Source organism: Python bivittatus, unplaced genomic scaffold (genome assembly GCF_059951505.1).
Source record: "Python bivittatus isolate LINGU-HERP-01145 unplaced genomic scaffold, Pbiv_v1 ctg000580_np1212, whole genome shotgun sequence".
NCBI lineage: Eukaryota > Metazoa > Chordata > Lepidosauria > Squamata > Pythonidae > Python > Python bivittatus.
Window position 1 is genome coordinate 22,185,475 of NW_028277087.1, and position 24,045 is coordinate 22,209,519.

Below are 24,045 nucleotides of genomic sequence, written 5' to 3' on the forward strand. Positions count from 1 at the left end.
TGCTGCCACGCGGTCGCGGCTTCCTGTGGGTGAGATCGCGGTAGCAAGGAGACGTTCGGTGAGGCTTGTGTGTTTTGTGGCGTTTGGAAGGTGTTTGTGGCGTTTGGAAGGTTTTTGAGGTTTAAAAATAAAATGCATATGTTTCAGAACTGTTTAGCTGTATTTACATTGAACCTTATGGGGAAATTTGCCTCGTGGTGCGACCAAATTCGGAGGGCGGAACGGATTAACCGTATTTACATTGAACCTTATGGGAAACTTTACCTCGACTTGAGACCAACTCGAGTTGCAACCAGAGTCACGGAATGGATTAAGTTCGTAACTAGAGGTACCACTGTAGTTTCTCTTTTAGATAGCTGAAGTCTATTTATCTAGTGTTGTGAAAATTAAAAACGAAAATTGCTAGGGAACAATATATTATTGTATAATCTGCATTCTTTTGGATGTTATTTACAAAAGAAAACCAGTAAGGGTATACAGTCCTGCTCCTTTAAATAGCTATCTCCATTTACATAGGGTCAACAAATTGTAGTTGGATTTGAGCACTCCAAAATTAATTTAAACTGAGTCTCTGTTTAAAAGGGATGAGGAATTAATTGCTCATTTAACTCCCAACAACCCTAAGCGGTATGACCAGTGAAAGAGCTGGTGTGGTGTTCTGGTTAAGATGTTGGACTAGGATTGGTAAGAGGGTCTAGTGCAGCCTCAGTCATGGAACCTGACTGGGTGACTTTGGGCCAGTCGCTATCTGTCAGCCCAGTTTATATCACATATCAAGTAAAAATATTAAACACTAACAAAAAATACAGGGAAGTACAGATCAGCCCCTTTTTGGTGTATAACTTTATTTGGTGGTAAGTTCTCTTCAACTCAGTGGTTCTTATAAGTAAAGAAGCACATTTAAATTATAAAGCACATTGTACATTTGATTTTAGAACGTTTAAATCAGTTGATTTTTAGCTTTTATATTCCATACTTCCAGGCTTTGTGTAATGTTTGCTGGGATCCTAAACATGACAGTTTAGGATATTAGTGTGCCTGGAATAACACTTTTGGTGCTCATTAGACTCCCTGCTTTATTTGATTCTTTACATTAAAGTACCTTTGAATTAAAAAAAGGTTGGCTATCCTGGCATGCTGCATATTGAAGATCATCTTTGAGTATCATCCCTTTCCTTAAAATTTCCCCTTGAACCTCCAGTCAGCCTATAAAGTTTATTAGATAATAAAATCAGTAGGTGGCTAAACCCAATGCTTTATTTGGCAGTGTGCCCACCTGATTAGAAAAAAGACAAAGATAAGCAGGAGTAAGTAGAGAGCATTTGAGGAGGGGGTAAGAGGGAGTGGCACATGTCATTCTGATAAATGAGTACTTAGCAACTGTCAGCAGTGTTCTGCAAGAACACCAGAACTTGTTCCCAAAGTTCCACATGTGTCTTCTAGACCAAAAATTTTATTTATTTATGAACAAGACTAGAAGTTCTTCACACATTGTATACAGCTAAGAGTGTTAAGTGTATGTGTTTGTATATGTGTATATATATGTGTGTGTGTAAATAAATAAGGGATGCACAAAGAATATAAAAAAGTATTGGGTAATACTGGACTAAGAGACACTGTTTCATATGACACATAATATTTAGAATGCCAGACTATACCAGGGGCTTCTGAACAAAAGTGGCAATAGAGCAGAATATGGCCACCTTTCTGGAGATTTCTGGGGATTAGACTGCTAATATGAAGAGGGCAATCCCCATAACCGACCTGTTTGGGTAGTTAGATAACAAATGTATTAATAAATCAATGCCCTTGGTCAAGCAGAATGGGCTGTGGAGTAAAATGTATGTGATTGGCTCCTCAGCCAGGCAAGGCCAAAGGTGATTTTGAATTAAGAGTTATTTATCTCCCTTCTGCCAGCTTAGATGGTTGTAAGTCATTGAACCTCGCTAATGTAAAGGCTCTCTGATGTGGCACACACAGTATTAGTAAAATACTAAGTTGGTATAAATGCTTTTCCAACACTGCTGTTACAGTAGTGGGAGGACTGTATACTCCAATTTTTCTGAATTTGCTTGATCTCTGCATTGGCACTCTGGATCCTAAGTGGGATCAAAGGTTCAGCAAGGAAACCACAATGTCTAAGACTCAGATCTATGTCATTTTTCCCAGGATGATACACTCAGTGGGATAGGGATTCTGCATTGAAAGCCAATTTTAGACATATCTTAGCAGAGTTTTATGCCTGGCTCTGTGGAGACTAGCCCAGATTCCATGCACAACGAGGAACTGGAGACACCAGGGAAGAAGATTGTTAGAGATTTTGATTGTATTGCTTCCTAGAAGTCCTAGATCTTTGTAAATATGAATCTGTGAGCCATAAAATACACAACCAAAAAGGCTGTGTGAGTTTAGACTCCCTTTTGGCTTGAAAATTCCTTGCAAATAGTAGATCATGCTAATTCCTTCTTTATTAATGTACTGAAAGTTATTAAGGCAGAGTTATTTCAGAGAGCCTTCTCCTGCTGTTATCATTTTATCCTGCCATCCTTAACTTGTTTTTATTTGTATTCATATATCTGGTTTTATTGTTTTTAGGGAAGTTTGTACCATGGATGTATTGACTGAATTTTATATTCTATGAAAACCACCAAGAGTCTAATTGTGGTAGAGTAGAAAGGTGTGAAATAACAAAAAATGGAGGTTTTATTTATTTAACACTATCATAAGGAGATGAGAAGCTTCCATCTCAACTTCAAATTGTAAGTTATAGTTGATAAAATTGTAAGTTGACGTTAATCAAAAGAAGTCAGCCTCATAATTCATTTACACCATAACATTTACATGTCAGGCTTAATGCAGTGGCTAAAAGGCAAATCTACTGTATTAGTGTGCAGTATGTGTCCTCAAACTCCTTCCATAAATAGCCAGAGAAGTATGGTTTCCAAAGTATGCATCTCTGGTTTGGCATGTTAACTGAACACAGGATGCACAGTATTTTTCAGCTATCTCAAGTCATAGTTAGCAGTGGGTTAGTTAAATCTAATAAAATATCTAAAGTGGCCTGCCAGAAGTTGTGTTCAGGTGACAGGTGTAAGCATTTCCTGACAACAGAAAGGTAGTTTGGAAGCTGATAGTTTGCATATGATGAATGTTAGTGCAATGTGTTTTTTCCTTAATTGTTTTATGATTAAGCATGATGTACTGGAAGTAGATCTGTTTCCTCTAACTGTGGGCAGGCTTAGGCGTGGGCAGGCTTAGGCATGGGATCCATCTATGAAGTGTGAATATATTTGACATCTGGCAAGAGGGCAGGAAGCACTGTGTGTTTTGCTGTAGAAAAACATCAGGCAAGGGGTGGGTAGAATGATGCTTTCCTTTGCACATTTCTCTTCTTTCAACTACAGATAGTCCTTGCTTAACAACCACAATTGGGACTGGCACTTCTGTCACTAAGCAACGCAGTAGTTAAGCGAGACTTCACATGACCATGATGGACTTATAACCTAACTTTCACCACAATTGTTAAGTGAATCATCCGTAGTTGTTAAACTAGATATCACGTGACTGCGACTTGCGATTTTACTGCTGGCTTCTCCATTGACTCTGCTTGTTGGAAGCTGGCTGTGAAGCATGCAAATGGTGATTATGTGACTCTGGGTTGCTGCAACGGTCATAAACTTCATTGGTTGCCAAGTGCCTGAATCTTGATCACATGACAGGGACTGTCACATTGCAGGGACACTGTGATAATCTTAAGTGCGAGGACCGGTTGTAAAGTTACTTTTTTAGTGCTGTCGTAACTTCAGATGGTTGCTAAACAGGGCAGTTGTTAAGCTTGCTAACAGTAATTGGGACTGGGAACTTTGTCGCTAACCATGCCCACTTACCGCGGCACTTCTGGCAGTCCCAGTTGCTGTTGTTAGGTAAATCCCACGCAGTTGCAGTGTCCTGCAGTCACGTGATCACCATTTGCAACCTCCTGCCGGCTTCCCCATTACTTGTTGGAACCCGGCAGTGAAGGTTGCAAATGGCGATCACTTGACCATGGGATGCTGCAACATCGTAATTGTGAGCTGGTTGCCAAGCACCTGAATCATGATCACATGACCATGGGGACACTGTGATGGCCACAACTGAGGACTAGTTGTAAGTACCCTTTGTTCAGTGCCATCACAACTTTGAATGGTCACTGAACAAGTGGATGTTAAATGAGAATTACCTGTACTGTTTTTTAAAATCTATTTTGCCTTGGATAAGCAGCCATTTATTTGAAACATTAATAACTTGACTTTTGGCTAGAAAGGCTCCCAGAGTGGCTTCCCAGTTGCCCCATATTTATTTATTTCGATTTAGTTGCCCTGTGACTCCAAAGCAAAGATATTGTGGGCAATTCACAATACGTTAAGCAATACAAACATAATACAAAACAAAAACAAGATGGGATCCAGCTTCTCAATACAAACAGATTCAACAAGGGGCTTTATCCATCCTATCCCAATACAGGTAGTCCTTGTTTAATGACTGCCTCGTTTAGCAACTGTTCTCAGTCACAAGAGTGATGAAAAAGTAACATTGGAGATAGGTAATTTCAGATATTGTGAGATGAGTATGTATTGATGAGGTTTGAGAGGAAGGTAATTAATTTGGCATGGTTAGGGGTTATTTGAGAATTCTTTTGGTTCTGGGGTATGTGTTCTTTTCCAGCTTTACACATTTTTTGATGAAGCATGTTAGGTTTCCTGAAATGTTTCATCCCTAGGAAACTTTTGTGCTATAACAAAGGAGTAAAAAACAAAACAAAACAAAGCCATAATGGGGCTGTGCCTTTTAAAGGGAGATGAACCAATACAGAATATAGCAAAGTTTTTTGCTAATTATAGTTAAATCAATTGATTTTCTTGTGAAGCTGCAAAGTATTTATGATACTTACAAATCTCTTGTATGAACCAAAATAAGTTTGGAACATAGAAAAGATGGGAGTCAGGAGGCATATAAATGTAAATCATCATCATCATCATCATCATCATCATCATCATCATGGCATAACTAAATTATTCAGGTTCAGGCTACAGCGAAGTTAAGTTGGTTGATATTAGGGATGGAAAATAATGAACTTTCATTTTCATATGGATACATCTATTTGTACTTCTCTGAGCTAAATTATCCTTAAATTTTTGCACTCTGAATTTTTCCAGTCCCGCACCCACAGATATATAGATATAGATATATACACATGTGTACATCCCCCCACAAAAGGCAAACATTTTGTAAGGTCCGCTAGCCTGGATTCTATAATTTCCAATGAGACTCCAGACAGAGGTTTTTCCAAAGCAAATACAGCTTTTATTTCTGGCCAGAAGAAAAGCAGGGTGAACCACTCTCTGCCCGGCTGGCAGAGAAAAGACAGAGAACGGCCACCCCTAGAACAGTTTACAACAGCTTTTATACCTTTTTGTCATCCGGAAGCATCAAGGAAGAGGGTCACACACACACACACACACACACATACGCACCCATGTGCCCGCCTTCCAAGGTTGTCAAAACATTAGCTTCAAGTTCCTAGTCCTCACTTGTTCCGGGGGTCATAAAGCATTGCTAAGTTTTTGGCTAAGAAAACTAACTTATTGCAGAGGATGTGGTTACATAATGTGGTTAGAAGCAAGAGTAGGTGCAAAGGTTCATGCATGCTCAGGAAATGCGTCCAGGAGCTCGAAAGCGAGACATTAGTTTAACCACATCTTTCCATTTCCTTTCGTACCTCTGCAAACTTGTTCCTTTAGCATTCAGCAAAGCTTTTTATTTGCACCTTATAACTTTTAGAAGATTCCTAGCTGCTAAGGCATTCCCAGTTTCTTTAACTAACCTTCCTATGTCAGCAGAAGCTTGAAGTACAGAAGCAAAACCGGCAGTCAGCCCAACCATACCTTAACCACACCTTACATTTTCATGTGGATGGACCAAAACATTCTTAAATGGATGTGGAAAACAAATAGTTATATATATATAGTGTAAAAAGCTCACTGAAAAGATACAACTCATATATTAAACAACCCAAGCCTTATATTTCTCCCAAAGCTAATTTCTTTTTTTAAGCAGGGATTTTACTTATAGCTTGATGCTCAAGTTTTGTGAGGAAAGTAACAAAAAGATAGCTGGAGGAGGAGGAAAGACACAGGAATGAAAAGACGGAAGGCAGAATTCCTGAAAGTCTCCTGCTACTTACTCATGCAAACATCAGTGAAAAAGTCTTTAATGTAGCAAGGCTCTTTCATTAAATGCTGAATGTTTGCAAAATCTCAGATTTTTGGAACATTTCAAACCCTGGTATAAGCCAAATCATTAGACTTTGCTATCAGTAGAACATATTTACTGATGTTTGTACTTCAGGTAATACTGTGCAGAGGCTTTGAGATTTAGATATATGCTCCTTGTATCGCATGCATATATACAAAAATACACCCATGCCACTAGCTGAAAAAGCGTAAAACTGCAAGAAAACCACATTGTTTTGCTTACAGAGCTGGATGGAATGGCATTTCATTACCGTCAAGTGTTAAATTACAGTATTTCTCATGTAAGGAAAATAAAGGTTTTACCAAGCATTACAAAATTGGTGGAGAGAAAATATTTCTGCATAGGAGTTAGTTTGCAGTCAGTTATATAGATTGTAACATAGCAATCATAGTGTGTATTTTCATTGTAAGTTCACGCACTGGATTTGTGTGGGAAGCTGCAGCTCACTGCAACCTCCCAGCACAGCTGTATGCGAGAATATATATATATGTGTGATCACATTACAGTTTCTGTGCTGGTTTCATACTGTTTCCTACTTGAAATAGGTTTTCATCTAGCAATTTGGAAATGTTATAAACAGTCCTAAGAGAAACAGCTGCTCTGTGGCCTGCAGGAACAATTTCTTTTTGGGCTTGACTTAAGATGAGAGAACAGATTATCCTTTTTTTTTTTAAGGTATATGGATGAGAAAAATTGTGGATATACTATGCTGTGTTATAGGGAAATTAACAATGTTATTGCTTATTAACCCGGGCAGCCTATTTAAATTACAGATTGGCACAGCTTGTTCAGAAGAGTTGATTTATTGTCTACTTTAGAGCCTAGTGCAGCTTTGGCACGTGTGAGCAATTTCATCTAATTTAATTAGAAAAATAATGCTAGAACTGTCATTTGGTAATAGGGGAATTGGCATTTCTTGTTGATGTTGGTCTTGTCTGGAAGATGGCACCAGTGGAGCCTGGTTTTCTTAAGGCCCCTTAAGAAAGGATTTGTATAGAGACAAGCATACAGAGAGTCTCCAGGTGGTTCAGTTAAAGCTTGGTTGGCTTAAATCAAAGTAATTAATTACCAAGGATAGCACATTAATAATTTCCCAGTCGTTGGCAGCAGTTTAGAATCTGAATTGGAATGAGTAAGCTATTTTGTGGATTGCATATTAAAATTATATTCATAGACTCACAGGCAGCAATTGATTAAAAACAAGGATTTGATAAGCAAGGTATTAAATACAGTATGTATGTACCCAATACTGATCAAATGATCCTTAAAATAAAGAACCAAGGAGTCTTCTTCCATGATATTAATTAATCTGAGCAGTAGCAAATTATAATTCCCAGGACATAAGTCACTTTTTCAGCATAAAGCTAGAAGAATAGTGTTCCTGACAGCAGAGACTAATATTTTAGCAAGCTATTTGATTAGAATAGATAATAAAACATTGATTATCTTCCACCTTGTGCATTTTGTTAGCCAGAGTTTGGCAGAAGGTTAGATGGGATCAACTTATATATCCTTGGATGACTTGTAATACGTTGGCAGAGTTTCACACTCTATAGTTTAACAACAACTAAAAGGCCAACCCCCTCCCCACCCATCAGTCAATAGGTGTCAGCCTTTAGAGGTAGGCAAGGTCAAGAAATAGAGGCAACAGGGATTATAGGAATGCCCTGTATTATTGTACAGTAGAATAATAGAATCTTGAAAGCCTGTCAGTTTCTCTCTGCCCCATCTTATACCACTTTCTTATAGTGTACCAAACAAAATCAAGGTGGGGTTATTTTGAGTTTCTTTCTCATGCTTTCCACTTTCCCAGGACTGAGTTATCTTTTCTCCTCCCTTAATGCTTCATTGCTCTCTTCCCTAGGTCAGATCTTCACAATATGTTACTAAAGATCTTAGAGACAACCAGGAGTGGAGTTTTGTATGGAAGGATATTTAAACCTTGTTCCAGTACTGATCACAAATTTCTAGGCTCCATATCATAGGCATCCTGATCTTTAAATTTCAGTGCAATTTTCAGGAAATACTCAGTTATCCAGACATCTCTTAAGAATCTAACCCTTCTTTTGTTCTTGCCCCAGTTTTACAGAGCTAAAATGTTTATTAGTACTGTGCTATGCTTTCAACCATGCTGTATCATCTTCTGAATCATCATTCTGCAATCAATTCTGGGAGTTGAAGTCCACATATCTTCAAGTTGCCAAGGTTGAGAAACTGATCTAAAGAGCTTTGGCAAGAAAATCTGTCCATCTTCTTCTAGAAGCCACAACCTAATTTATATAATCTGGCAGCTGAGCTCTCTCCAAATATGATTGTACAAAGGGAGCACTACCACTACAAGGAAAACTTAGAGAACACACTCTTTCGATGGACAGATTCCTCCAGTTGTGGTTTTGTCTTTTTGTGGTTAGGGGCCTGGTGATACCTAAACATTGTGCTTTTCTAGTGCATTATATCAAAACATTTATTCTGCATTCAAATGAACAAGGAATGCCTTTAATTAGAAATTGTGAAGTATCCTTCAGTTTATTTATTTTCAAATGAAATTGCTGTTGCTGCTAAACCTTTGGCATATTTTTAACCTTATTGTCCATGTAAATTACGAATTTTTTACATCCCATTCCTAATCTTTGGAGTATAATGCTTCACAGTTAAAACATGCTAAGTACATAGTCATTCATTAGTTTTTATTTAATTGTAAGTATGCTTTGCAAATGGTTTGTAATTTTTGTTATTGTTTCTTAAAGGAAAACGCCAGATCCATCATTTAGGGAACCAGCTGCAACTAAATCAGCATTGTCTTGATACAGCCTTCAACTTTTTCAAAATGGCGGTGAGCAAGCACTTAACCCGTGGGAGGAAGATGACCCATGTCATAGCAGCATGCCTCTACTTGGTGTGTAGGACAGAAGGCACTCCACGTATCCTTTCACTGTTCAGCAACACGAGCATTTTAAAACATCTTGGATATTTCTGGGACTGTATGAGTAGAAGATTATTTTCATATCTGCTAAAGTTTGGTGTAATTATTCCAGCAATACGAAACCATTCCAATTTGGATAAATGTAAACAGTTGATGGAGATTATTAATTGGTGGAGATTATTGGATTTAACGGCAGTTAGGAAAGAGTGTGGGTTGGAGACAGGCCGTCTCATTAGATTAGATCACCATGTGATTATTTTTCAGGAGAATCTACATCTCTGACCAATTTCCTAGTTCTAAATCCTGAGAGACGCACAAGTTCTAAAGGGGCTTGCTGACTAGGTAGATGTGTCAACAATTCTTGTCCTGTGTATGTATAGTTAAGGATGATTAAATTATAAATTTAATTATGACAAATGTACTCTAAATTACAAAAACAGTGTACTTGATCTGAAATCTAGCCAAGAGCTTGTCTTTTGCTGCTAAAACCTTATCCTATCTACTTCTGCTGAGCAAATGGTCTATTTTAATTTTTGTACTCTTCTTTGTACTCTTAACTTCATAAGTCTGCTTTTCTTGTAGTGTGTACATTTTCTTGTGGTGTTAGATTTTCTGAGTATATTCCCATTTTTCCATATTATTCTTGTTAAGAGTGAAATTAGATTCTGATGCCCAAACAGATAAGAGATGAAGGTGATTTGAGACAAAGAAGAAGAACATATTCTTTACAAATCTATAATAAGCAAAAAATAGCCTTGCAAGAATCTTGTGGAGTTGAAAGTGAAAAAATCAAACAGGAAAAGGAAATGGTAGATGCTTAATTACCTAATATAAAGAATTATGGGAAATGTACAGAAGAAAAAAATAATTAAAAAAAAGATGTGTCATACCTAACACAACTGAATTTGGGATAAATAAAAAAAAGCATACTAAAGAAGAGAGAACAGAGAAGTTAGTGGTGGATGGGTAGGTGGAGAAAGTGAATTTATCACGTCATCTTTGATATGTATCACATAATCCATGGGAAAGCCTTATTGAATGTCCACTGGTAGAAAAATCTTAGGTGGTTTGGCTATTGTGGAGAAATTTCTGCTTTTTAAACTCTCCTAGGTCAAACAAGCCAGTTCAGAATATGGGGCCTTTTCCCCTTCCCTATTTTCTACTTGGCTGTACATTAAAAGCACTTCCCTCCCACTGACTGCACCATTTCTGGGATTAGACAGCTTTTTCTCTCTACTAGAAAAATGAGAGGAGTTTGGATCCAATAAAATCTTAGTTATCCCATAATATTTATGCTCATGAGCTTGCCCACACAGTTCATGCAGGCAGGGGTTGTTAGATATGGCTGTTAGGGCCAGAGTCCAGAGTCCCTCAGACTGGGAGGTCTCCAGGCAACTGCTCAGGAAGCAGCTGGTAACATGACAAGAATGCCTGGGACAGTATGGATATACTGGAGCCTGACAGAGCTAATAGTATTTCCCTCCCCTCCCCTCCCTTTCTTTGTAGTAAGGGGCAGTCATCCAAGTTTGGATATAGTTAAATATGTTCATTTATTATTTTCTGTTGGAATAGACTTTCTAGCCTGTTAACAGCAAACCTTAAAAATTTAACAAGTATATTATTGTATAGCTCTTCTGAAAAAAGACACTATTCTGTTCCCATAGCAGACATTGTTTCTTCTCAAGAAAATACATTTCACATTAGAAAGCAAACTTCATTACATTCATGTATTTAGATTTTAGTTTAAAATGTGAAATGCATTGATTTAAGATTTGTTGTTTTGCTTTAAAATGTTTGAAATATAGAAGCTATTCTAAATATTCACTGGCAGTAGAGATGCGAGGGATATTAATTGTGCCCTTCAGAGTGTAGAGATAGCCACCTATATTATGTAGCATGTTTGCTCTGTAACACTGCACAAGATTCTGCAGGTAGTTCCCAGTTTAAGAATGAGTTCAGTTCCCAAGGTCTGTTCTTAAGTCGAATTTGTATGTAAGCTGGAACAGTATTATTATATAATACTGTATAAGTAGTATTGTGTACTTAACTTGAATCATTGTGTATTTAACTTGAATTTTGCTACAATAGGCTCTGTTCTTAACTATGGGTCATCCATAAAGCAGGCGTTCTTAACCCGGGGACTACCTGTATTTACCCACCATGTTGCCAGATCTGTGGATTTATGCAGTGCTCTAGTGCAAGACATAATATTATCTGCCTGTAAGGAAGACCCCTTCTGCATGTGGCAGGTCAGTTTTTGATCTACCCAAAATTCTTTTGTGTGTGTGAGATTTTTCTTGCTTTTGTCTTCTGTATAATCAAGATTTCTGTCTGTGGTTTGACTGGTTTTTCCACTTCTATAAATTGGTTAATAAAATGAAATGCCATATAAATAGTAATTATAGGTTAGCTAGTATATTTTGGTTAGGGTTTCTAAAAGGGACAAACTGAGTCCAACAAGAAGCTTTCCTCAGTTAGGAGAAATGTCTTATTTTAAAAATCTAGAGATAGTGTTGCAGAAGTTGTCAGGGGAACTTTTCAAAAGAGAGCCATTCATCATTTTAAAAATATTTCCATATGCCTGGTGGTGTGGTATGCAGTATAAGGTAGCTATTATATATGCCTTCTTTTTTGACAGGTGGAAATATTTAAAAAGATTTTACAAAACAATATTAGCACTTTTGATATTTTATTGGCATAAACTACTTCAGTTTTCCACTTGTAATTACCTTGACATCTGGTCCTCAGAAAGAAGTAGTATATGAGAGAGGCCATCTGGCTTAGTGATCTGTGTGATTCTGTTACATAAACTCAAGCAGTTAGTAGAATGGATGACCAATTTTGTGAACATGGGTAAGCTGGATATATTACAATGGTTTCACTTGTACAGAGTTCCACTTAACATCCTTGCTTCCTTGCTTTTTCCCAGTATGTTGACTACCTTCATTGTTATGGACATGTTATTTAATTAGGATCAGATCTTATGAAGGATTAGGGAAGCAGTCCCTCTTTCTGGGCAGCTAGATACATGGAAGCATGCCTGTAGAGAAAGAAGTAGTGGTTCAATGCTTTTCATATTGAAAGGTTCCAGGCACAGTCTCTAGAACCTCCAATTAAATGGGTCATAGATCAGATGGTAGACAAGATACTTGCAAAAGTTTTGAATAGCTGCTGCCAAGCAGAGTAGACAGTACTGGGTGATAGGAGAAATGGTCTGCTCTGTTGAAAAGTTCCTATGATTCTTTCTTCACCATGCCCGGTAATGCATCTTACTATGTGTAATGAAAGGGCGTATGCTTATTCCATCTATATATCCAATGGCTCCACTTATATTCTTCTTCTAATACGTACACTGAGCATCACCTTAGAAAATCCCCTTTCTTGCACAGAAATGCACATAAAAGGAGAGCTTTTGTAGCTGTTAGGATGAATTGTGAAATTATTTGAGTTGAAGACCAACATATTTAGTGGCATTAGATGGAGAAGACTGGAACAGACTATATATGTGAAGCACTTTGAAGACTCAGTGGCAGTGGTAATAGCTTTCATAATAATTTAATGACATTTAAAGAAAATTCTTCACTAAGAACATCTGAATGTTGCAAGTATTACAATCAAAATTTAAGCATACATAATATATTCTAATTTTGTAGAATTCTGCTCCTAGTAGCCAGTAGACAACATCAGTTATAGAAAGGGCATTATGTCCTGCCCTTTGATCTTGGAATTGGAAAAGTCCTGGAGGTCAATTGGGTTAGGCTTGTTCATTGCAGGAAATCTAGGGTATCTTCTGCTTCTCTTTGAAGACTTCCAGCAAATAAGAATTCTCATGTAACTCTTATTAGACTGTTTATTGCTGAGAACATTACAGTCAACTGCTTAGGGAAAGTCTCTAAACTTGCAAGTATGTTTTTGCATCTTTGCAGACCTGTATTTGAATCTTTCCAGAATTTAGAAATGTTTGACAGAAGCCTCACTTCCCTAATGTACTATGTGTACCTAAAGTATAACTTCTACTAATTTGTATATTTATTGCATAGCTTCAGAGTACTTTCCTTTCTCCTTCATCCATATTCCTTTGTATCCAAATGTTGCTTGCTTTCTTTTCTTTGCAAATGTTCATGGATATTAAAGAGGAGAAAAGTTTCAGATATGAAAGTTGGCTGACCTATGTGCTTGGAGGCCCACTTTTAAGATGCTCATGCTGCCAAAGGGAGCATATCCCACTGAATAGGAATAGCCTTTGCCTGTTATATCTTGGGAATGAAATACTTCTAACTCTCATAATCTTTGCCAGACTTTCACAAAGCAGGTTGACAGAATGACTCTTCTTGTCTTAGGGTGAGCCTTTGGGAGGAGCCTTCCACTGACAAGTTGATCTCTTTGTTGGTCTCAGATCCTAACCATCTCTGCAACAATTTTGATGATACTGATGATACTCAGGCCTCTTCTGGGACTTGATCCTATTGGCTTTTCCATCTATGTGTTACTTTACTGTTCAGAACATGGATGACTTCTGGGCTGAAATTCTGTACTGTTCTTTTTCTGGCTTCAAAGGCTTCACTAGAAGCAGTTTTAATCATAGTAATATTGTCTAGAACATGCTGGCTTGGGAATTCTGGGAGCTGAAGTCCACACATCTTAAAGTTGCCAAGATTGAGAAACATGGTCTAGAAGAAGGCTTGCTGTGTATTTTCCTGGAGTAAAAGCTGAGTTTTTCTTTAAAGGTATTGTTCTTATCTTTACATTTGTTTTCAGCCTTGCATCTAAGTTGAGGTGTTCCTTCTAGTTGAACAAAATAGGTGTCTCAGATTTCATCTATATTATCAATAGAACGATACATACCTATGAGCCCTATCTCCGACAGAATCTGCTCTGTAGAGCTGAGGGACTCTTTGAAACAGATTTCAACAGAATGTATCGGGCTTTAGGGAAAAGGAGAAGGGAGAGAATTTTGCTTATGCAACCTTAGGTATCACTTGGTATGATACCTTGAACAGTGCTTTTTGGTATACTTTTAATTTTCATCATTCACAAAGGGAACGTATATTGCATTGTGTAATAATCCCCTATGCACTGTGATATTTACCTAGAACATTCTTCATATCAGAACATGAGAAAACTGCCTTATATGGAGTCTGATCTTTGCTCCATCTCACTCAGAGCTGTCTACTGTGACAGAACTCTCCATGGTCTTGGGAGAAATCTTTTCTAACTCTGGGACTTTATTTTCTTTGGAGATGGATTATTGGGCTATTACCTGGTGTTAAAAGGACATAGAAAATGTATTCTATTATTGAGGCTCCCTTCTCATTCCAGTACTATTTTTTTTAATTTGGATTTTAACTAAAGTGTGATAAGTTGACTTCTCTCTGACCCTGTAATTTCACTTCTGCATCATGTTGGGTGAATTACATGCAGGAACTTGTGCTATGATCTTGGCAGGAACGTACTTGCTGTTGCTTTTGTGGCAAAACCAAATAAAGTACTGTATTTATCGGCGTATAACATGCACAGGCGTATAACACGCACCTTAATTTTAAGAGGGAAGTTTGAGTAAAAAAACTTAAATTTAAAATAAATGACTTGGAAGCAAAATAAAGGAACTTTTTGTTTATTAATATTTATACCATTTATAAGGTAAATACCTAATATGAAAGAAAAAGTACCTCTTTGAATGAAGAAAATCTCCCCATCGCTCGCGCCTGAGCTCCGCAGAGCAAGAGGGGAGCGGCAGGGGAGCGAGCAAAAACCAGCGCTCACCTCCTGCTCTGTGGAGCTCAGGGAAATGCTGGGTTTTGCTCCCCCCCCCGCTCATCTCCTGCTCTGCAGAGCTCAGAGAAGCGCCAGTTTTCACTCGCTCTCCCGCTGCTCACCACCTGCTCTGCAGAGCTGCCCCAGTTACAGCCCTGGCTCATATGAAGGCTCCACTCCCCCAGCCCTGCCGCTTGAGTATCGGCATATAACACGCAGCTAGCATTTCAGCCCCAAATTTTAGGGGGAAAAGTGTGTGATATGTTGATAAATACGGTATATAGTCAGGACCATTTGTTTTTAAAACCTCCAGTGGAAGTTCAGACTGGATGAACTAATACTATAGTTATTCTGATAGTAAGTGTAAAGTCTGTTGGTAGATTTTGAAATGTGTGACAGTGAGATGTTAAATTTTCTTTGTCTTTCTGACTTTCTTCTAGGGATTAAAGATAGTGAGTAGTCTCTTCCTCATTTATTCCCATGTAGCATTCCTTTAAGATAAAAATACCCTGGAAGTTAGGGCCAGAATCAATGTTAGTGGAATCCTGGTCAGTGGCCAGGATCCTCCACCATTTTAAGGAAGATTAATAGCTGTGGGTAGAGTTGATGGATGTTCAGGTTGGATTGAGGCCCAGGGCTTAACATTTCATTTACAGGTTGTTTGCTTCCTGTAGCTGTAAGCTGTAGTTTGCTATAGGGAACAACAACGACACGTGATAGTCCTATAACTATCCAACGCTGGGGACAGTTCAAAGCAACCAAGTGACGTAGGAAGCAAAGGATTAAGCCAGGGCCCTCACTGCATTGCCCTGATCTGGGCCACCCATCCTCCAGCAACTTTTACTAACTGGGAGAAAGTTACATGATAGAAAAAGAAAGGATGAAATACTGATCCTAAATCTATCTCTTTCATTTTCCATTGAATAGTAATATATGGACAGTCATGCAGTTTTCTTGGCATACCCATTGCTTTTTATTAGGATGATTTTTTTTAGCCTGCCAATCCAAAGACAGCCTTGATATCATCTGCTAATCTCCCATTTAAGTACTCACTGAGTGCTCACCTGCTTAACTTTCAAGACCAGAGCTGTTACTTAGCTGTCCTTACAATTAATATATTAAAACATTTTATTTTTTGTAGCTTAAATGGGATTTGAATATAAGTTTTTCCAGTAAGATCCAATATTTCATTTGCTGTTACTTGCTTTGAATGTTTAGCATGTTTTCCAAATTTGGTCTTAATTTCCTGTTTGGATGGATTATAGACTTCACATGTATTGAACTTTTTATGCTTCTAAGCTTGATCAAAATCCAGGAGTAGTTCAGGTATTGCCACAGATTCCAAGAAGCACCGAGTACTGTGGAAGAGCTGTCTATAGCTTTTTGACTAATTTCACCAGTTATTTGACAAAACGTGGCTAAAACCATATTTGGTTATTTTCAAATCCCTTTCCATGTGTAATGTATAATGTTTGTTTTAGAAGGGAAATTTTATTGAATATCTGGGTGGCAAGGAAAACTGTTAGGAAAATAGTTTTCTACAGTGGAAATTTTGCACAATGGAAGATATTCTGCTTCACTTTTCCTCTTCTAACAACTTTTGCATAACAGCTGTAACAGTGAGGTTAATTTTTCCTAGTTTCCTTTGTTTATATCTAGTCTCACAAATTAATATAACTCTGTCATTGCATGTGCACCAGGATATTAATACCAAACTGTTTAATTTTTTTTTTAAACTCTCCTTTTATTACTGTGTTAATTTGCTTATTGTATGTTCATGCCAACACTTATATAATGTTCATAGATGGGGCATCAGGAGAAGCAAGGGAAGCTAGTTGGATCTCAGAAGTTCTGTTTCTTTGAATTCTAAAACTTTAGTAGGTGTTGGGGACAAAATTCTAGTACGCTGGAAAAACTACAATCTTTTTTTCTTTTTTCTTTTAGGAAGAGGTATGAATTGAGGAAAAGCGTTAATACCTGGAAGTGGCAGGATTTAGTTTTGTTTTTGTGCTGATTTTATCAGTAGGCATTCTTTCTTGTGAACAAGATATAGCCCTTTAAAATTAAATCAGGCCCTGTGTGCAGACTTGCAAACAAATCAGACCGTGAAAGGGAGAAAAGCAAAAGAAAGTGAATGGAACAGAAGGGGCTGCATCCAAAACACTTGAATTACTATCAGCAGTGAAACATGTTTTGGATCATTTCTTTATAGACAAAAGAGTTTGTTAAGGAATATTGACAAACATTAGTTACTTCCACAAACTTTAAAAAAGGGAGTGCCCCATATTAACAAATCAGTAGTTAAGGGTCTTAAGAAATATTAAATATGTTTCTTATGGTCTTGAGAATAATTCAGCAAAAAATTTTTTTAATGTTAATTGGACACGTCAGAGAATGTTTAAAAAGGATTGGCTGACAATTTCATTATGTTGGAAGTGTAAAATAATGGAAGGGACACTTACATATATGAAATGGATTTTCCCAATTACTGCCCTATTTTAGTTGACTATCCATAAATTTGTCAGTATGGTTTTGGAAACAACAATATGATTTAAAGACATGAATGTGTTTCTCAATTACATACCAAAAATGTGTAATTTATTATTATATGAAGGACTATGGATTTATTAACCATAGGCTATAGCAAAAAAGGCTACTCCTTTATGAGGGAAGGACAGTGCCACCCTGGATTTATGATTTTAGATTGATAATATATATTCATTCTTTGCCCGTGAGAACTAGCTTTCTATTGACTTAATGGAAAGACTGATTAATATTACTTAATGTGGTCAAGATTTAATATTGTCTTTAAAAACTGAACTTTTAAATAAGTGTTCTAATATGTTTTTGTTACTTTCCAATATTTTTTCTTGATTTCTATATATTAAAGTAGATAAGTAAAACAATTAAAAATCAGACTAAATTAAGAACAATATACAAAGGTTTTAAAAATTTAAATTTGAAACGTATCTCCTCAAACCCATAAGAAAATGTTACTGATTTTTGCATTGATGATGTTACCTAGTTGGGTAATGAAATGTCTGCAAGCAAACAACCAAGCTCAGAGAGCACCAAGGACTCCACAGTTCAACCCTAAGCTACACATGTTTTCTTCTATTGGTGCATATTTATTTAAAACATTTGTATAGCCACCCATCGTAAAGCAAACTCTGGGTGGCTTATAACCAAGAATAAAACAATATATACAAAGTAAAAGCAAGAAACAATAAAACTAGAAAGCAGAAAAACCTGGCTTTGCAGCCACACTTCCCTGACACAACCCACACATTCTCCTCCCACTCTGACCTCACCTTATCCCAGCAATAAGGAGTGTGCAGTAAGATCTTGTTAATGCTGAATCAGATTTGAGGATATAACTACTTTTCTATGAAATGCACAAATATTGTCTTAAAAAACTTAATGCAAATACCCCTGTGGCAAGTTTAAGGAGAAGTAAACTTACTTTTACCTTGCTCATTTGCATTGAGATTGGGCAAAGGTAAGAAGCTGCACAAACTTCTATTATGTATGTGTATGCATGGGTATATGAATGTATGTACTTATGGCATGCTTTTTATTGAAACAAAAACTTCCAATTTTGCAGGTATTAAATGAATACTTAAGATAGTATTGAAAAGCAACTAAATCCAATGGAACAAATGAATGAAGAAATAAATAACTGCTTCCCTCACCAGAACAATCAGGATTTCTCAAATGCTGGGAACCATCTAGAAATAGAAAGTAGTGGAACACTTGACATGGCGAGCAGCATTCTAGAGTTCTGAATATGAGTTCTTTGGGGAGAATGGTAGAATGTAAGTTCTAAAAGGAAATAATGTCACAGAAACAAATCACATTAATGTAGAAGAGTAGTTAACCCATAGTGTAGGTTGAAGAGTAGTCTACCTGTTTTTGGCAAAAACAGCAACAACAGAAATAGTTTATATGGATTTGCAATGTCTAGTGTGGTGCTCTAGACACCTTTGTTCCCACAGATATTTCCCTTGGGGCTAGCCTGGGTTCATGTTTGATGAGAATGCAGTTGGATGTGTATTGGTAACCACTCTGCAGTGGCGAAAGGTACTGCAACATTTAAGGCTACAGGTGGAAATGGCAATTTTTAAAATATATAGTTCTTCATTTAAAAAGAAGTGCAAAAAGAAAACTAGCAAAACTGGTGAAGCAGGATGAGTTGGTCCAGAATCACTACTGCCTAATCTTCTGTGAGGTTTTTTAAAATGGATTTTATTCTATTTATGTTCAGTTATTTCCTGTAAAGAAACATCCAGAAATCATCTCCTTTTCCCATCCCCATAAAGAAGTAAAGTTCATTTGAAATCCCTGGGATTTTACCATTTATTCTGCTACTTGTTGTTTTCTTTATTATTTTCTCAGGGGGATTCAGGATGGCAATTCATGTTCTTCATCCACTAATTTTTTACACTCAACAACTGAGACACAGAAACAAATCATATGCAACATAGAAGACAAATATAGCTCTATCCAAAGTGGCTGTATCAGCAGTAGTTTGCATAGTAACCATGACTAAAAAGGCTGTTTGAGCTATAATTTTTCCATTCCTATATCCTAAACCATGCCTAGGCAACCACAGCCCTCAAATGATCTCTGTGTGGCCAGCAGGCTGGGTTCCATTTCCCCTATTGCCTAGCACTCAGTGGAGTGCTGCGCACTCGGCAGAGAACAGCAGTTCTGTTCCTGTAAGATTGTTGGGAGGATTGGGAGGTTAAATACTTTCCCAAGTGACTGAAGCTGTATGTGTGAGAAAGGTAATATATAAGAAATATGTTGAGTTTGCATTGCATGCTAAGCCATCATCTACTTATGATTTAGTGCATAAGTAGAGTTTGCATCCTAAACCAGAGCCAAGAAAATCACATCATGGGTTAGCACAGTAATAGGGAGGGAGGGAGGCAGGCAATGGGGAAAGACAGACAGACAGACGTAGCTTCTATGTCCTGGGCTGATGAGGTCCCTTTAAGGGTTCCAGGAAGACCATTGTAGCCTTTTCCTCTTCCCCCACTTTAAAGTCTGTCTATTCCTATCCAAACTGTTATATCACTCTCACTAAATTATAACATGTGAAGGCAGAATGTTTGCCTTGGGCTAGGAGAGACACGTGGAGCTCTGTTGTTTCTTGTAACTGTTCTCTGGAGGAAGCTGTATCAAAATAAATTGCAGCCTTTGTGCTGGATCATGGTCAGATTTGCAACAGGACAGTATGCAAAAAAGATTTGACTGCCTTTTCCCCAGCATATTGCTGACAGCTATTATTTTGCTAGAGGCAAATGTTACGTACAGACTGTATTTTTCTTTTGAAGAGCTTTAGTAAATGAGGTAAGCTTAAGTATCTCTCAGTTTTAAAAAAAAACCTGATCATGAACAGAGCACTTTTTATCTTGGAAATGAAACCCTTCGTCATCTTTGTAGGATTAAGAGGCATGAAAGTTTGAAGCTGTCTTTTGGTAGATTTTATATATGTATACAGTGGGGCAAAAAAGTATTTAGTCAGCCACCAATTGTGCAAGTTCTCCCACTTAAAAAGATGAGAGAGGCCTGTAATTGTCTGATTTTTAAAGAATTTATTTGCAAATCATGGTGGAAAATAAGTATTTGGTCAATATCAAAAGTTCATCTCAATACTTTGTTATATATCCTTTGTTGGCAATGACAGAGGTCAAACGTTTTCTGTAAGTCTTCACAAGGTTTTCACAAACTGTTGCTGGTATTTTGGCCCATTCCTCCATGCAGATCTCCTCTAGAGCAGTGATGTTTTGGAGCTGTCACTGGGCAACACGGACTTTCAACTCCCTCCAAAGGTTTTCCATGGGGTTGAGATCTGGAGACTGGCGAGGCCACTCCAGGACCTTGAAATGCTTCTTACGAAGCCACTCCTTCGTTGCCCGGGTGGTGTGTTTGGGATCATTGTCATGCTGAAAGACCCAGCCACGTTTCATCTTCAATGCCCTTGCTGATGGAAGGAGGTGTTCACTCAAAATCTCACGATACATGGCCCCATTCATTCTTTCCTTTACACGGATCAGTCGTCCTGGTCCCTTTGCAGAAAAACAGCCCCAAAGCATGATGTTTCCACCCCCATGCTTCACAGTAGGTATGGTGTTCTTTGGATGCAACTCAGCATTCTCTCTCCTCCAAACACGACGAGTTGAGTTTAGACCAAAACGTTCTACTTTGGTTTCATCTGACCATATGACATTCTCCCAATCCTCTTCTGGATCATCCAAATGCTCTCTAGCAAACTTCAGACGGGCCCGGACATGTACTGGCTCAAGCAGGGAGACACGTCTGGCACTGCAGGATTTGAGTCCCTGGCGGCGTAGTGTGTTACTGATGGTAGCCTTTGTTACTTTGGTCCCAGCTCTCTGCAGGTCATTCACTAGGTCCCCCCTTGTGGTTCTGGGATTTTTGCTCACCATTCTTGTGATCATTTTGACCCCACGGGGTGAGATCTTGCGTGGAGCTCCAGATTGAGAGAGATTATCAGTGGTCTTGTATGTCTTCCATTTTCTAATTATTGCTCCCACAGTTGATTTCTTCACACCAAGCTGCTTGCCTATTGCAGATTCAGTCTTCCCAGCCTGGTGCAGGTCTACAATTTTGTTTCTGGTGTCCTTCGACAGCTCTTTGGTCTTAGCCATAGTGGAGTTTGGAGTGTGACTGTTTGAGGTTGTGGACAGGTGTCTTTTATACTGATAACAAGGTCAAACAGGTGCCATTACTACAGGTAACGAGTGGAGGACAGAGGAGCCTCTTAAAGAAGTAGTTACAGGTCTGTGAGAGCCAGACATCTTGCTTGTTTGTAGGTGACCAAATACTTATTTTCCACCATGATTTGCAAATAAATTCTTTAAAAATCAGACAATGTGATTTTCTGGATTTCCCCCCCCATTTTGTCTCTCATAGTTGAGGTATACCTATGATGAAAATTACAGGCCTCTCTCATCTTTTTAAGTGGGAGAACTTGCACAATTGGTGGCTGACCAAATACTTTTTTGCCCCACTGTATATAGTACTGTGCAAAAGTTTTAGGCAGGTGTGAAAAAATGCTGTGACGTAAGAATGCTTTCAAAAATATATATTGTAATTGTTTATGTTTATCAATTTACAAAATGCAAAGTGAGCAAACAGAAGAGAAATCCAAATCAAATCAATATTTGGTGTGACCACCCTTTGCCTTCAAAAGATCATCAGTTCTTCTAGGTACACTTGCACACAGTTTTTGAAGGAACTCGGCAGGTAGGTTGTTCCAAACATCTTGGAGAACTTACCACAGATCTCCTGTAGATGGAGACTGCCTCAAATCCTTCGATCTCTTCATACAATCCCAGATAGACTTGATGATGTTGACATTAGGACTCTGTGGGGGCCAAACACCACTTCCAGGACTCCTTGTTCTTCTTTACGCTGAAGATAGTTCTTAATGATATTGGCTTTATGTTTGGGGTCGTTGTCCTGCTGCAGAATAAATTTGAGGCCAATCACACGCCTCCCTGATGGTATGGCATGATGGATAAGTATCTGCCTGTATTTCTCAGCATTGAGGACACCATTGATCCTGAGCAAATCTCCAACTCCATTTGCAGAAATGCAGCCCCAAACTGAGCTCTGCAGGCAGTTCCTTTGACCTCATGGCTTTTGCTCTGATATAGTATGCATTGTCAGCTGTGAGGCCTTCTATAGAGAAGTGTGTGCCTTTCCAAATCATGCCCAATCAATTTAATTTACCACAGGTGGACTCCAGTCAAGATGTAGAAACAGCTCAGCAACGATCAAGAGAAATGGGAGGCACTAGAGCTAAATTTCAAGTGTTGTTGCAAAGGGTCTGAATACTTATGCCAATGTGATATTTCGGTTTTTCCTTTTTAATAAATTTACAGACATTTCTAAACTTCTGTTTTCACTTTGTCATTATGGGGTACTGAGTGTAGATTAATGAGAAAAAAAATGAATTTGAACGATTGTAGTATCAGGCTGCAACATAACAAAATTGAAAAAAGTGAAGGGGGTCTGAATACTTTCCGAATGCACTGTATATGTATGTATGTATGTATGTGTATGTGTATATATATATATATATATATAAAATAATTTTTTTTGAAATTTTACATTTAATTGATACCTAAATTGAAGTACTGTTTCAGTAAATTAATTTGAGTCTTCAAACTAGGGATGCTTTCTTTGGGAGATTCAGATATAGATATGAATGTGCATTCTCATGTACATTAAAATAAATAAACAGCTTCCTAATACTCATTTAAAGAGGTGCTTCCACTTATGGAGCTATTACAGTGTAGAGGACTATGGAGATGGCCTTGAAGAAGGTATTCAGCAGCCATACTTCCAGTATAACCCTGAAAGGGAGGAGGGAGTGAGGAAGACGTTCAAGATTGCCCTGCCTTGTTTCTATTTTGTATAAGAGAGGGGACAGAAAATCTTTGTTAGGGTTTCAAGATATTCTGTAATTGTACCCTGCAACAATATAGAGTTATAATAGTCCTTGTGGAGTCTGTTTCCTGACTTGGCCTACCAGGGTAACCTACTGTCCACAGACCAACTTGCTGAAGCACTGTTAAAACATCAATAAGAAGTTTATATACAGATAACAAACCTGCACAATTTGACGGTACAATTAATTTAGCAGTTGGGACAAGGCTTGCCTTAGCCAGGGGCAGTTCAACAACCTGCTGCCCAGCCAATACTTCTTTGCTCTCATGGAAGTTTGCTGGAGAAGTTTAGAGGAGCCCAGGATCAATTTCTAGCTTTTATGGCTCAGTGTGAATGTTTTACTGCAGGTGCGCCAGCAAAATTTCCTACAAATAACTCCTAGGTGACATTTGTTCTGAGTCTGCTAAAAGAAGCGGCAGTCAAATGGGCTATCCCCGTCATTGAGGGCAGTGATCAGTTATTGGACAATTACCAGCAATTCATGCAAACAATTGGACCTGAGAGGTGTGTATGATTTGATCAGAATGAAAAAGGGACATGAGTATTTAACTGTTTTTGATACCAGATATGGCAAATTTGAATAACAGTAA

The 24,045-nt window shown here is 38.0% G+C and overlaps 1 protein-coding gene across 6 annotated transcripts in view; it reads left to right on the top strand.

The window, feature by feature from the left end:
• BRF1 (BRF1 general transcription factor IIIB subunit) overlaps nt 1-24,045 on the top strand; it is a 231,271-nt gene that overhangs the window by 31,150 nt on the left and 176,076 nt on the right. For 2 of the 6 annotated variants that reach the window (XM_088149754.1, XM_088149753.1), the window contains exon 3: nt 9,042-9,215. The exons of 2 other annotated variants lie outside the window; for them this stretch is intronic. In XM_088149754.1, the coding sequence (XP_088005880.1) occupies nt 9,042-9,215 (174 nt within the window). Of the gene's footprint in view, nt 1-9,041; nt 9,216-11,337; nt 11,467-24,045 lie in introns of those variants that run through there. 2 more of the 6 variants (XM_088149757.1, XM_088149758.1) reach the window with 2 other exon arrangements.